The 14,930-nt window shown below is 44.4% G+C and overlaps 1 protein-coding gene across 6 annotated transcripts in view; it reads left to right on the plus strand.

Moving 5' to 3' along the window:
• FCHSD2 (FCH and double SH3 domains 2) overlaps positions 1-14,930 on the plus strand; it is a 145,944-nt gene that overhangs the window by 52,991 nt on the left and 78,023 nt on the right. For all 6 annotated transcript variants that reach the window (XM_083436398.1, XM_083436400.1, XM_083436399.1 and 3 more), the window contains exons 4-5: positions 8,862-8,938; positions 11,851-11,995. In XM_083436398.1, coding sequence (XP_083292524.1) covers positions 8,862-8,938; positions 11,851-11,995 — 222 coding nt within the window. The remainder of the gene's footprint in view (positions 1-8,861; positions 8,939-11,850; positions 11,996-14,930) is intronic.

Here is a 14,930-nt window from a genome sequence, read left to right on the forward strand (position 1 = left end):
AAGTGTTCAGCATTTAATGATAGGTATTTATCATTGGACTTTGGAACAGCACACACAGTTGCAGCAATGCTCTCATTTAATACAATGCAAAGAGAAGACAAAGCAAAAAATATTCCACCCACTTTTATATTTGTTTAGGGCTATTATAGAAGCAGTGTGTTGCAGAAAAGGATATCCGGAAAAGAAGTATGGAGGGGGAAATCTTCTTTATTTTGCAGTGTAGATGTTATGTGAGAGATCTGGGGCACTTTATAATAAAACTTTAAAAGGTTTCCCTGTGGAAAGGCGCAAGGCCAAATGTATCAGATTTATAATAGTTGACAGCATGGCTATTTTCCAAGTCTTGCTCAATGACCTTCCCACTGCCCCCCTGGAGAGGGGCTTGTTTTCCTCACACTACCATCAAAGCTAACTCTCCCCCTTTCATATGCTTTAATAAAAGAAATAATTGCATTTGGAACCACAGCGTGGTTCACCTGTTCCATTTTCATAACCCATATTTGGACTTGTTTTCATTTTTAAAAGAACTGCCCATAAGGCGATCAACTGATTAAGACAACCAACATGGCTGGATTGGGTAGAGCAACAGTACAACACTCTCACCGATTCTGCCCCTGGCATTCACAAACTAAGAGTGGCTCCATGTGGTGCCATCCCTTTTGAACCTAGGTGCAACTATGAATGGACTTCCTTGGAAGGTGGTGGACTCTCCTTCCCTGGAGGTTTCCAAACAGAGCTTGGGTGGCCATTTTCCAGGGATTCTTTAGCTGTGATTCTTGCATCTGCAAGGAGTTTGACTAAATGGCCTCTGGGCTTCCTTCCAGCTCTGCCATTCACTGTGTATGCATAAAACAAAAGGCCCAGCCCATGAACTTCTTAAGCGAGACCATTGGAGCTCCAAACCATTTCCATGCAGCTTCCACCACCATCTCGTAACCCTTTCCTTTTATTACCTACCTTGGTCCTACTTGCAGAGAAATGGCGGGGAGCCTGGGAAAATAAGCATGAAATCATAATAGGCTGTGACAGGAGTGATTCCTGTCACGTGATATGATAGCTGTCATGTGATATGATAGCCATGTTCAAATATATAAAAGGATGTCACATAGAGGAGGGAGAAAGGTTGTTTTCTGTTGCTCCAGAGAAGCGGACACAGAGCAATGGATCCAAACTACAAGAAAGAAGATTCCACCTAAACATTAGGAAGAACTTCCTGACAGTAAGAGCCATTCGACAGTGGAATTTGCTGCCAAGGAGTGTGGTGGAGTCTCCTTCTTTGGAGGTCTTTAAGCAGAGGCTTGACAACCATATGTCAGGAGTGCTCTGATGGTGTTTCCTGCTTGGCAGGGGGTTGGACTCGATGGCCCTTGTGGTCTCTTCCAACTCTATGATTCTATGATTCCCTTTGCAACAGCAGGTATGGCTGGGACCTCTGTAGGAGAACTCCAGGGTCCAGACTTGAGAGGCTCTCTCGCTTAGGAGTTTGTCTGTACAGTAAGCCTGTTCCTGGCAGTAGCAGGGCATTGAGTGGAGCAAAGCCACCAGTCTGGTGATCCTGCTGGTTCAAGCACACTGCCCCAACCCCATCTAATTAAACAGCTGTGTCAGTGTCAGGGGCAGTGGCCTCAGCACACAAGACACCTCTAGTTCTTGCACTGCCCCACTTCAGTGAGGATTGCATGATGGAGTTCACCTGTGTTCAAATTTACTTTCAGCAGAAAGCTAAGATTCCTGGCATAACCTTTGCCTTCAGTCCTTGTTAGTGATGCATGCTCACAGCCGTGCAGCTACATGCAAAGGAATATGCAGTTACGCACCAGTGCTTTGCTTTTTGTGTGTGTGTAAAGTTTGTTGTTGTTATTTCATTTTATAATGTATATAAATCAGAGAGAACACTTATGAAGCACCAGTGCTTTACTGTTCCTTTAAAACAATGAAATCTCTAACCAATTGTACGGATAATTGTATGGGGGGGTGGGTTTGTTTGTTTTTTGTGGTGCAGGATTTCATACTGTTGCATGAGTTCATATTATATTTGTTACTCTATTGCAATAGCATCTGCAGTTATTTGCGAGGTTTTTAAAATATCCATTAGTACGTTGTAATGGAGGAAATAGTATTGTAGTGTCTGGAGAGAGAGAAAACATTTCTTGAAGTTTTATCTTGGAATGTGGAATATTGTTACTTCTGTAGAAAGAAGGCATTGATAGAAGGATCTCTACAGCTTTTTGCATAGGATTTGCAAAGTGGTGGTGGATTTGAAATTCACATTTCTCTAATGGACATCAGCCCATAATTTTGTGATAGGCAGCTTTATAAAATAGCCCCTTAAAAGAAAAATTAGTTAAGACTTTGATGAATAACTACAAAATTATGTAGTGGCTATACATATACATGTAAATTCACTCAGCTAGAACTAGAACATTTTTACAAAATGCATTAAGCTGGATTTGGAAGAGGAACTGCTAACCAGCAATTTGGTTGTGCTTATTATATCAGAACTGCTAGCTGTAAATTGGATAATATTCAGTAAGCATCTCTTTCTCTTCATGATCTGTTTGCAGTTCTCATATTTTGGGGTGATGTGCACCCAGAGCACATATTGGAGCTTTCTATGTAATGTTGACATTTAAAAGTTGTTTTATGGTTTGTAATCTGTAGAATAAATGAATTGTATGTTTTTAATCGGTTGTGAGTTGCCTTGGAAGGATTTAGTCCTAGAAAGGAGAAGACAATAAATTAAAGATATACTTTTAAAACTTGCCTAGAGAGTTTTGGGGAAAGCTTGTTGTTGTTTAGTCGTTTAGTCATGTCCGACTCTTCATGACTCCATAGACCAGAGCACGCCAGGCACTCCTGTCTTCCACTGCCTCCTGCAGTTTGGTCAAACTCATGCTGGTAGCTTCGAAAACACTGTCCCACCATCTCGTCCTCTGTCGTCCCCTTCTCCTTGTGCCCTCCATCTTTCCCAACATCAGTCTTTTCCAGGGAATCTTCTCATGAGGTAGCCAAAGTATTGGAGTCTCAGCTTCCGGATCTGTCCTTCCAGTGAGCACTCAAGGCTGATTTCCTTCAGAATGGATCGGTTTGATCTTCTTGCAGTCCATGGGACTCTCAAGAGTCTCCTCCAGCACCAGAATTCAAAAGCATCCATTCTTTGGCGAACAGCCTTCTTTATGGTCCAGCTCTCACTTCCATACATCACTACTGGGAACACCATAGCTTTAACTATACGGACCTTTGTTGGCAAGGTGATGTCTCTGCTTTTTAAGATGCTGTCTAGGTTTGTCATTGCTTTTCTCCCAAGAAGCAGGCGTCTTTTAATTTCGTGGCTGCTGTCAGGAAAGCTTTTTGGGGAAAGCTTAGGGTAGAATATTGCCAGTGCCTTGCATTTGCCCTTGAGAGTGTTCACTATAGCTCTGACCTGATGCTCACTTCTTTGCACAATTTGACCACCATATAATTCAAGGTTGTCAGTTGACTGGAGCAGGCAGCCTGGTCTATTTCTGTGCCTTTTAACAGCAGCTTTTTCTGTGAATCAGGTGAATCTTTTAATGGCATTATTATCAACTAATAGCTTCAGCTAAAGGCACAAGAGCAGACGCTTGTCCAAAAGTTGGCAAACCTTGCTTTTACGTATTCTCCCTCTCGAATTGCATCAGGTTTTCTTTAATTCTGGGAAATGTGAAATTTTCGTGGATAAGGTTTAACTATTTGAAACATTAAATTGTTTGGAACTGTTTCCCATTTTTGCCAGAGCATGCAAATGCAAGGAGGAAAACCAGAAAAATATGGGTGTTGGTGCTACAAGAGAATAACAGTAAAAACCTATATGGCCGTGCTCTTTTGTATTCTGCAGTGGGGTTAAGTGATCCCTGAATATACTTTAAAGATGACCTTTTAATATCCTGGGTATGGACTCCTTAACTGATGCAGCAGTTACTTCTGCCTGTGATAAAATTGCTAAGTGCACTGAAGCAGCTCAACTAGGCTGGGGCAGAGCATTCTGCAATTTAAATTCCAGTCAGAGGATGGCTTGGTTGCATCGAACAAAATGCATTATCTGGACCAGATAATTTTTCCTTAACAGTGGGGAAAGTTCATCTCTACTTTCTCATCTTCTCTCAGATTAGCCTTATTAGGCTGTAAAGGTGGAATATAAAAGCACAGGCTAGAAAGGGGAGATCTCGCTAATTGCATAGGAGGATGTTTTCAGAGGAGCTGGCCTTTGCTACTCGTAACTTTCTGCTTGACAGATGCATTGATCTTCAGCTTCCTCTCCCTCTTCCCTTTCTAATGGTATATTATGTGAAAGTTTAAGAATCATATCAGAGGACTATGCATGGAGAGGAACAAATATATCTTCTTATGACTGGTATAGAAGAGACCATGATTTCTTCTGCTGTGAGTTTATAAAACCTTTACCTGCTCGTTGAAAAGAATAAAATGGTGGGGCAAGATAAGAAATAAAAAGCCGAGCTAAAACACATGCACATGATTTGTGCGCACACAGTCCATTTGCCTATGTGGGCATCACTCCCTGCTCCCAAGCCCGGAAACAGAGTGGAGAGGGTGAGACAGGGAAAGGAGCTGGGGAGCATGTGAATCCATCAACTGGGAGAGGGCCGGCTGGCACCCTAAAATATTTTATTGGGGGCCCAAGAGCCCTAGGTCCCTAGGAGTTGGTTTCCTTGCCCACAATGGCTTCCAAAGAGCTGCGGAAGAGCCCTAACCCAAGCAGAGAGGCTGCAACTGCAGAAATCATCCCTGGAGTCAGGTCTAAAGAGGAAGTATGGTGGGGGGAACCAAAGAGTTAAAGGATGGGAAAAAAATTCCTCTTTATCCTTCCTGCCTTCTTTCCATTTTTCAAAGGCTTTTCGCAGGCCTCATCTTGTTAATTATATATTCATGTGAGTGTCTAAATGCAAACGATGTGGCTGCTTGCTACTCTGCCAATACAATTTCTCCATTTGCTTTGTTCAGCAATCTAGGAATTGCCTTGCAGGCAAGCAAGCAAGCAAGCCATGGACTTGTTTCTCCAAAGCTTGTTTAGTTTTGCCAACATCTGCAGTTAGGTAGCCAAGCACACCATGGTTCTAGGTTAATACTACTACTACTACTACTAATAATAATAATAATAATAATAAAAAATAATAATTTTTATTTATATCCCTCCCTCGCCAGCCGAAGCCGGGCTCAGAGCGGCTAACAACAGTAAAATGATAAAACATTCTAAAATCATTTCATTGTAAAATTAATTCAAATCAAATTAATGGCAACCATTGGGCTAGAGTTCTGTGAGGATTGCCCTCACAGGAGGGAGTCAGGCTGTGCCTTGGCCAAAGGCCTGGTGGAACAGCTCTGTCTTGCAGGCCCTGCGGAAAGATGTCAAGTCCCTCAGCGCCCTAGTCTCTTGTGACAGAGCGTTCCACCAGATCGGAGCCACAGCCGAAAAAGCCCTGGCTCTGGTTGAGGCCAGCCTAACCTCTCTGTGGCCCGGGACCTCCAAGGTGTTTTTATTTCAAGACTGTAAGTTCCTCTGTGGGACATACCAGGAGAGGCGGTCCCGTAGGTACGAGGGTACTAGGCCGTATAGGGCTTTGAAGGTTAAAACCAGCACCTTAAACCTGATCCTGTACTCCACCAGCCAGTGCAGCTGGTATAGCACCGGGTGAATGTGATGTCGCAGCGAGGACCCTGTAAGGAGTCTCGCCGCAGCATTCTGCACCCGCTGGAGTTTCTGGGTTAGTCTCAAGGGCAGCCCCACATAGAGCGAGTTACAATAATCCAGTCTGGAGGTGACCGTCGCGAGGATCACAGTGGCTAGGTCAGGGCGAGAGAGGTAAGGAGACAACTGCTTAGCTTGGCGAAGATGAAAAAATGCCGCCTTTGTTATACATTAATGCCAAACCATAGTTGGAACATGCCATGGTTCAAAAGCCAACGGTAAACAGTGGCTTCACATCATGGTTTATTTCCAGAAGAGAAACCAGGATTAGTTTGTAGGGCTTGATTTGGACATTCAAACAAACCACACCACATTTTGGCTAAATAAACCGGTGGCTTAGTTTTACGTGTGAACCACGCCTATGTGAAATGCTGATCATAACTTAGGCTGGTGTGGCTGAAGAATACGATACAGTACATATTCTCCATGCTGTTCGCAGCATTTGTGGGGATGGAGGGTATTTTTGTCAGGACCGTGATGAGGAGGAAAGGGTTAAATCTACATGTTGCATTCGAAGTGCAGGGCAGTGTCCGGTACAAAGTATTTAAGATTCTAAAAACTACCAATTAACATACTCAGGCCTATATCATGGATGTCATATATCTATGAAAATTACCTTCCCTTGTGTATTATGTGAGCAAACCCTCAGATTGAAATATTAGGGAATCCAGAGGTTAGGCAACAGTACCTTTTAATTTCTACATAGGAATTTTTTAAAAAAACCCACCCCAGATTTTTTAGCCCGAATCTTTACAGTTGGACTAATTGTCATATGTACAATAATGGGATTTTGCCTTCATTTAAACATTGCAACCACGACTGTTTGAATTAAAAGGTTGCCAAGTGACCCACAAGCAAGTACTGAGCGCACTCCTAAGCCTCATGCTCTATGTAACTGTGCCAAAGGTTAAACTATTGGTAGATTTCCCAGTTGGAGCCAAACAGTGATGGTCTTTGTCTTGGGGACCTTTTGAGAGGAGAAGCAGCAAGTGTCCTTGAGAACAGAACAAGGAGGACCTTATATTATACGCTTACTGCAAATACAAACCCACTGTACTAGCCTTCACTGGAAAAGAGATGCTTTTGCTGCCATTTATGGCTACGTATGTGAAATCACACCCACCAACCCAAAAAATGTGCAGGCCTTTTGACAATTTGGGTGAATTTTTATCTAAGTTCAGTAGTTCAGAGTATTAGCTGGGTATTGGTAAAATCACAATATGTTCTATTGCAAGAGGTCATGATTGGTATTGCAATACTTCAGTTGTGTTCGTGTCCACAGTAGTTGTGATAGTAATTTTCTGGGGTCTCCCACATCTAAGCCCCTTGGTGTTTCTACTGTACCATATTGGCTTCACGTCATATCCCCAATTCCTTGGCAACATTCCCACAAACCACTAAAAAAATTGGCCAGACAACCATGGCACAGAGTTGTGGAGGGAAATGTATGTAAAAGGCCCAGAATTCTTTTATTACAGTAAAATAAACACTATATTTACAAACAACCCAGTAATAAATCCTTATTAGGCCAGTCCTGTTCAGTATATTTTAATGTAAGTCAAATACGTTTCAACAGAAGGTCTTCAACAGTCGCCTAATATAACACCAGAAAAACTAAACAAAACTGGTTTTTAAAGGAACTTAAAGTCAGAATAAGCAACCATGCATAAAAAAACAGGATAGCAATATTCACCGCTGAAGAGTCAAATAAAGGAGAAGTAAAGCATTTACTTCAAATTTCCATTATAAGCAGCCTTCCTGGATAAACTGAAAAATGTCAACAATCACTCATTAAATTAATTTTAAAATCTGCATTCACAAATCCAAAGCCACAAAAATGAATCTCCACACTTATTGAAGTGTTATTTATGGATACAATCTTTTTAAGGCCAGTTATTATAACCTACAACCAAATTTAACTTCATTCAAGCCTTTGGTGTGTATACGTGAAACCTTTTCCTACTTCAGCCATAAATACTTTATATAAAGGCTGTGTTACCTAATAGCCGTAAAGGTAAAGGGACCCCTGACCATTAGGTCCAGTCGTGGCCGACTCTGGGGTTGCGGCACTCATCTCGCTTTACTGGCTGAGGGAGCCGGTGTACAGCTTCCAGGTCATGTGGCCAGCAGGACTAAGCCGCTTCTGGCGAACCAGAGCAGCGCACGGAAACGCCGTTTACCTTCCCGCTGGAGCGGTACCTATTTATCTACTTGCACTTTGACGTGCTTTCGAACTGCTAGGTTGGCAGGAGCAGGGACCGAGCAACGGGAGCTCACCCCGTCGCGGGGATTCAAACCGCCAACTTTCTGATTGGCAAGTCCTAGACTCTGTGGTTTAACCCACAGCGCCACCCGCATCCCCTACACTACCTTAAAAGGCATAAAGGATTTCACATATAATTCTTTTATAGAAATAGTTGGATTTCTTTTACACAGATCACTAGTGGTAATAAAATAGCGTTAAATACACAGCTGAAATTACCACGGATGCTCTTCAGGAAAATCTCTTCAAGGTTACCAGCTTCATTGAAATTGACAGCAAAAAGCAGTCTTCGGAGTGGCAAGCATAAACACAAGCCATTTTGGGCATAGGCTTTCTGTGAAACAAATGCAGCAACACAAGCTTTCATGCTACCAGTATTTAACTCCTGTCGTGAATGTGCACCGTGAAGCATCTTAGTAGCCGTCAGTGCTGTGATCCATGAGGGGATGCTATGCCATTCTTTGAGAGTATAGATGGGTCTTGGGTTGCTGGCCCTGTTGGGAATTCAAATACAGTGGTACCTCGGGCTACATACGCTTCAGGTTACAGACTCCGCTAACCCAGAAATAATTCTTCAGGTTAAGAACTTTGCTTCAGGATGAGAACAGAAATCGTGCTCCGGCAACGCGGCGGCAGCAGGAGGCACCATTAGCTAAAGCGGTGCTTCAAGTTAAGAACAGTTTCAGGTTAAGAACGGACCTCCAGAACGAATTAAGTACTTAACCCGAGGTACCACTATAGAGGGAATTCAACACCTCCTGAAAAACTACATTTAATATTTTGGAGAAATGCCAAGAGTCCAAATTCATTTGTAAATAATTCTCTCTCTCTCTCTCACTCACTCTCTCTCTCTCTCTCTCTCTCAAACAGGGCATTCAGAAATTGGCTAGTCAGTACTTAAAGAAAGAGTGGCCTGGAATAAAAGCTGATGATCGACATGACTTCAGGTAATTTCAGCAAGTTCACTTGCGTTGCCGATGGCATTCCGTGCCTAAGATCAAATGCTCTTTATTTTCTTACAGATATTCTATATGGACTTGTATCCCAACTTGGCTTCTGTGGGTAGGAGCCATCCCCAGAGCAGAATTCTGGAGCAAAGGATGTCCCTGCTGGTGGAAGCAGGGGCATCTTTCACTAATTCCCCCTACCCCCTACAACACTTGCATCCTCTGAAAACCTGCCCCAGATTTTGGTGACCCTCCAGAATAGTGGGAGGAGCTGTGGCGTGGGGCAGGAATTGAAGAACTTCTCTCCCACCCACCTACCCATCCCCACTCTGTCAGAAAATCTCTGCTGGATCAAAACCTTTTGTACATTGAATGAGCCCTTTGTCAGAGGCTAAATTTGAATTGAAGCTCTTGAAATTATGAAGTTCCGTGGCTCATAAAGTTCTGGGCCTAATTCAAAGTGCTGGTTTTGGCCCAGAAAGCCTTAAATGGCTCAGGGCTGCAATAGCTCAATACCTCAAAAGCTGCCTCTCCTCATATGAACCGACCTGGACTCTGAATCTCGGAGAAGTCCAGAGGGCAGCAAAACGAGAATGGGCCTTTTCTGTGTTGGCTCCCTGCTTGTGGAATGCTCTCCCCTCCCCCGGGAGGCTCTCTTGGCACCTTTGTTATATATCTTTAGGTGCCAGGCAAAAGCATTATTCTTCTCCTAGGCCTTTGGCTAATTTAACAGTCCGGGGCCTTTTAAATTAGGAGGGTATTGTTTTGTTGGTTCCTATGTTATGTGCAGGGGATGCGGGTGGCGCTGTGGGTAAAAGCCTCAGTGCCTAGGGCTTGCCGATCGAAAGGTCGGTGGTTCAAATCCCCGCAGTGGGGTGCGCTCCCGTTGTTCGGTCCCAGCGCCTGCCAACCTAGCAGTTTGAAAGCACTCCCGGGTGCAAGTAGATAACTAGGGATCGCTTACTAGCGGAAAGGTGAATGGCGTTTCCGTGTGCGGCTCTGGCTCGCCAGAGCAGCGATGTCACGCTGGCCACGTGACCCGGAAGTGTCTCCGGACAGCGCTGGCCCCCGGCCTCTTGAGTGAGATGGGCGCACAACCCTAGAGTCTGTCAAGACTGGCCCGTACGGGCAGGGGTACCTTTACCTTTTACCTTTTATGTTATGTGCAGGACGCGGGTGGCAATGTGGGTTAAACCACAGAGCCAAGGACTTGCTGATCAGAAGGTCGGCGGTTCGAATCCCCACGACGGGGTGAGCTCCCGTTGCTCAGTCCCTGCTCCTGCCTACCTAGCAGATCGAAAGCACATCAAAGTGCAAGTACATAAATAGGCACCGCTCCGGCGGGAAGGTAAACGGCGTTTCCGTGCGCTGCTCTGGCTTGCCAGAAGCGGCTTAGTCATGCTGGCCACATGACCTGGAAGCTGTACGCCGGCTCCCTCGGCCAATAAAGCGAGATGAGCGTTGCAACCCCAGAGTCGGCCACGACTGGACCTAATGGTCAGGGGTCCCTTTACCTTTACCTTTATGTTATGTGCAGTAGTGCCTAGGGTTACAGAAGCTTCAGGTTACAGACTCCGCTAACCCAGAAATAGTACCTCGGGTTAAGAACTTTGCTTCAGGATGAGAACAGAAATAGTGCTCCGGCAGCAGCAGGAGGCCCCATTACCTAAAGTGGTGCTTCTGGTTAAGAACAGTTTCAGGTTAAGAATGGACCTCCAGAACGATTTAAGTTCTTAACCCGAGGTACCACTGTGTTTTTGTGTTTTTATATTGTAAACTGTCCTGTGATCCTCAGATGAATGGCAGTATAAAAAATAAGTATGAGCAAATTTGCATATGCTGTTGCGCTAAATGTGTCTAATTTCCAATTAAACAGTGCCACTTCAAGAAAAAAATAAAAGAAATAGATGTGGACCAGTAAAGTTTTTGGGATGGTGGATGTGAAAGGGCAGCTTGAATGAAATGCTCCATTATTCTTTTTCACCTTTCTATCCTTATCAGTCCATCTCTCATGAACTTCCTCCATGGGAACAACTTGCAGAAAAGTAGATGTTCTCCTAAGTGGATCAAGAGTTTTTCACATAATGCTATATTACCTGGCCCAGGTGTGCAAAGGTTACTTAAGGAATTAGGACAGTCATACGATGGTTTGAATTTGACTGTAAAACTTGGAAGTCTCCAATATAATGTTCAAATATAATACCCCTCTAACTTGCTCATACTGAAATGAATCTGCTATGTTCGGTTCTGGCTGCCACACCTCAAAAATTATATTGCAGAGCTGAAAAGAGTTCAGAAAAGAGCAATCAGAATTATCGTGGGGTTGAAACAACTTCCCTGTAAGGAAAGTTTGCAGCTTTTTAGTACAGGAAAAAAAGGGAAATAAGATGTAGATACAGTAGAGGGTATGTAAAAATAGACATATTTGTCTGTCTCATATTTGTCCAGGAAAAGGCACAGTTGATGCTGTAGCCAAAGCTGGTGATGGGCACTCTTTACCATGAAGGCTCCTGGATCTCATGGGCAGAGATGATTCCAAGGGCACTGTCTCCTTCAAAGTGCTGCACACCACACCCTCATGCAAGAAGATGCCAACTACCCCCTGTATCCACCTTCTCATTCCTCCCTCACCATTTCACGGATAAGCCAGGAGGGGCAAGGGGCAAGAGGGCAAGAGTGGGATGGACAGCCAGAGTCATTTTATCCCCATTGTCAGGCCTCTATAACTGAAACTGATTCCACAGACACCTCACCAAAGACAGGATTGCGGCAGCATGAAGATGAGCGATTTGCCCTCAAATTGCCTAGCAAGCTTATCACAGCAGGCCTTTGATGGTTCCAACAGCCCATTAACTGGCGCAAGTGATACCAACCTTCTCTCTCTCTCTCTCTCTCTCTTTTTTGTATTTTAGGAGCATGTATCCAGTGTGGAAATCATTTCTTGAAGGCACAGTGCAAGTGGCTCAATCCAGACTCAATATCTGTGAAAATTACAAGAACCTAATTTCTGAACCTGCCAGGGCAGTCAAGTGTTTTAAAGAACAGCAGCTGAAGAAGGTATTGTCCTAACAGTTCGTCAGATGCTTCAAACGTTTGTGTTCCAGGGTGCAGATTTGAAGAGAGAGGAGTGAGGGGGAGATGTACCCCCCACTAAGGTTATTTTGTTAAGTGTGTTTCATCTGAGGCAAAGGGGCTTAGCGATTGAGCCAGATGACCTTGAGGCTTGTCTCAACTCTACCGCTCTTGAGATGATGTACACAGATGCTTTCTGTTGAAGTTAAAACTGAGTTTCTTTTTTCTGAAGCAACAAAGTACCATCATGTGCCTTGTACCGTATTTTTCACTCTATAAGACGCACCAGACCATAAGACGCACCTAGTTTTTGGAGGAGGGAAACAAGAAAAAAAAAAATCTGAATCCCAGAAGCCAGAACAGCAAGAGGGATCTCTGCGCAGCGAAAGCAGTGATCCCTCTTGCTGTTCTGGCTTCTGGGATAGCTGCGCAGCCTGCATTCGCTCCATAAGACGCACACACATTTCCCCTTACTTTTTAGGAGGGAAAAAGTGAGTCTTGTAGAGCAAAAAATACAGTATTTTAGCTGAAACAGCTGGGGGAGAACAGGCATCACAGCTTGCTTTCTCACTGAAATCAAATACATCCCGTGCCACTGCAAAAAATCTATGAAAAATAAGCATCTTTGGAGGTAGCTTTGAACTTTTCCCAGTTAGGCTGGGGTAGGCTTTGAATTTAAGGTGTGGTACCTTTTTAAAATGTTTGAGGAATTATTGAAGGATCTAAGGGTGTAGCGGAAATCGAGATGATTCAGCCACATCCTGTAAAGGCATCCCAGGCAGCTGGCCAGAAAAATCAGTACAGAGGCAACCTTGTGCCTTAATACACAAAGAGGGCTATTCTGATTAAAGGAGGCAAATGTTACTTTTCCTTTTTTCCCCCCCTTTTCCTCTTTTTTTGAGAAATGATGCAATAGCTGAAGGGTACAGTTTCCTAGCTTTGTAGCAATATATTTCATGTATGGGTACCTGAAACATGTCCAGTGTGAAAGGTACCAATTCATCAGTTTAGATGCTAATCTGCGGCTGGTTTTAAAGTGACATCGTGACAATTAATTTTGCATTGAGTAAACGGGTTGCAGGTTAGTGTTAGGATAGAACTTACTGTATTTTCTGTCGTATAAGACTACTTTTTAACCCAGGAAAATCTTCTCAAAAGTCAGGGGTCGTCTTATACGCCGGCTGCAGCAGCAGCTCCCCACCAAAGGACAAAACGAGAGCAAATTAAATCAGAGGACACCAAGCTCTCTAGATGAAGCAGAAATATGCTTGAAAATTGGCCCCAGAAGTCCCCCCCCCCCCATCACCAGCAACAGAATGACCCTAACCGCTCCCGGTAGTAGACCGCGTGGTCCAAAATGGCAGCCTCGCGTTGCCCCAGCAGCTAGACATGTGGCCGCTGCCTCAGCCCAAGCAGCCCCCACAGTAAAAGAAAAGGAAAGGCTCACAACAAAGCCAGGGAACCAACAACAGCATTAAGTGAACCCCCGGCCACTGGGAAGTGGAGTGGAAACTCCCCAGAGAGCACATTGCAGTAGTCAGGGTGGTGTAGTGGTTAAGAGCGATGGACTCATAATCTGGGGAACCGGGTTTGCGTCTCGGCTCCTCCACATGCAGCTGCTGGCTGACCTTGGGCCAGTCACACTTCTCTGAAGTCTCTCAGCCCCACTCACCTCACAGAGTGTTTGTTGTGGGGGAGGAAGGGAAAGGAGAATGTTAGCCGCTTTGAGACTCCTTCGGGTAGTGGTAAAGCGGGATATCAAATCCAAACTCCTCTTCTTCTAGTCAATCTCAAGGTTAATATTGCCATCCTTGTCCGGCAAAGACTGTAACTGGCACATCAGCTGAAGCTGGTAGATAGCTCTCCCAGGCCCTCCTCCTCTTCCGATTTATCAAAAGACATTCTCATATAAATAGCAGATCCGAAATTAATTATTGTACTTGTTCCCTGTATCCGCAACGGTGAGGCCACAAGAAATGGCATCTATTTGTTGCTTCGCTTGCATTCTGCAAATTGATGTTGTAATTTTTCCAAGAAAGATCAATGAAAATTTGGAGACCATTGTCATAGATCTGGAGAGACTGCAAATGGTAGCTGAATGCCTCTCTTGGAGTTCCAAACGTGACTTAAGCGCACATTTCTTGTGTGTGTGTGTGTGTGTGTGTTATGCAGGGAGAGCTGCTCTCTGTAACACACACATTGCATGCCATGTAGCATCTGTAACACTCAAAAATCAGCACGTCACAAAAATAACTCTTATATGAGAACTTGCCTTGGCAAGATTTATGTTCTGGAGTAAGAGCCATTTTTTTAGGTGAACCTAGCATTTCGAAAGCATGTCCAAGTGCAAGTAGATAAATAGGTACCGCTCTGGCGGGGAGGTAAATGGCGTTTCCATGCGCTGCTCTGGTTCGCCCGAAGCGGCTTAGTCCTGCTGGCCACATGACCTGGAAGCTGTACGCCGGCTCCCTCGGACAATAAAGCGAGATGAGCGCCACAACCCCAGAGTCAGCCACGACTGGACCTAATGGTCAAGGGTCCCTTTACCTTTACCTTACTGAGAGGCAAGGTAACCTAGTCACACATACGCAGGAATCCAAGGTAAACCAATGGTCCGTCTCCACAGACGATGCCCTCCCTGGTGCTTCAGGGATGATCTCAAATAATGCTTGATGGAGAGACTCATCCCCCAGTGTGTGCGGTCCCTGAAACTGGAGTTGTATTTCTGGCTATTATAGCTGGCGGTGATCAGTAGACCACCTTCTCTTCAGTGCTCTTTAAAAAACCATTTATCCCAGTGGCCCTTACGGCATCCTATGGCCACGCTCACATGGAGTAATACTTTGGCAGCACAATCACTTGCTCTGTGCTGAGCATCTGTTAAACCGTTTTGCCTGCATCATCTTCCCAAGTATAACAG

Source organism: Podarcis tiliguerta, assembly GCF_965153285.1.
Source record: "Podarcis tiliguerta genome assembly, chromosome: 4".
NCBI lineage: Eukaryota > Metazoa > Chordata > Lepidosauria > Squamata > Lacertidae > Podarcis > Podarcis tiliguerta.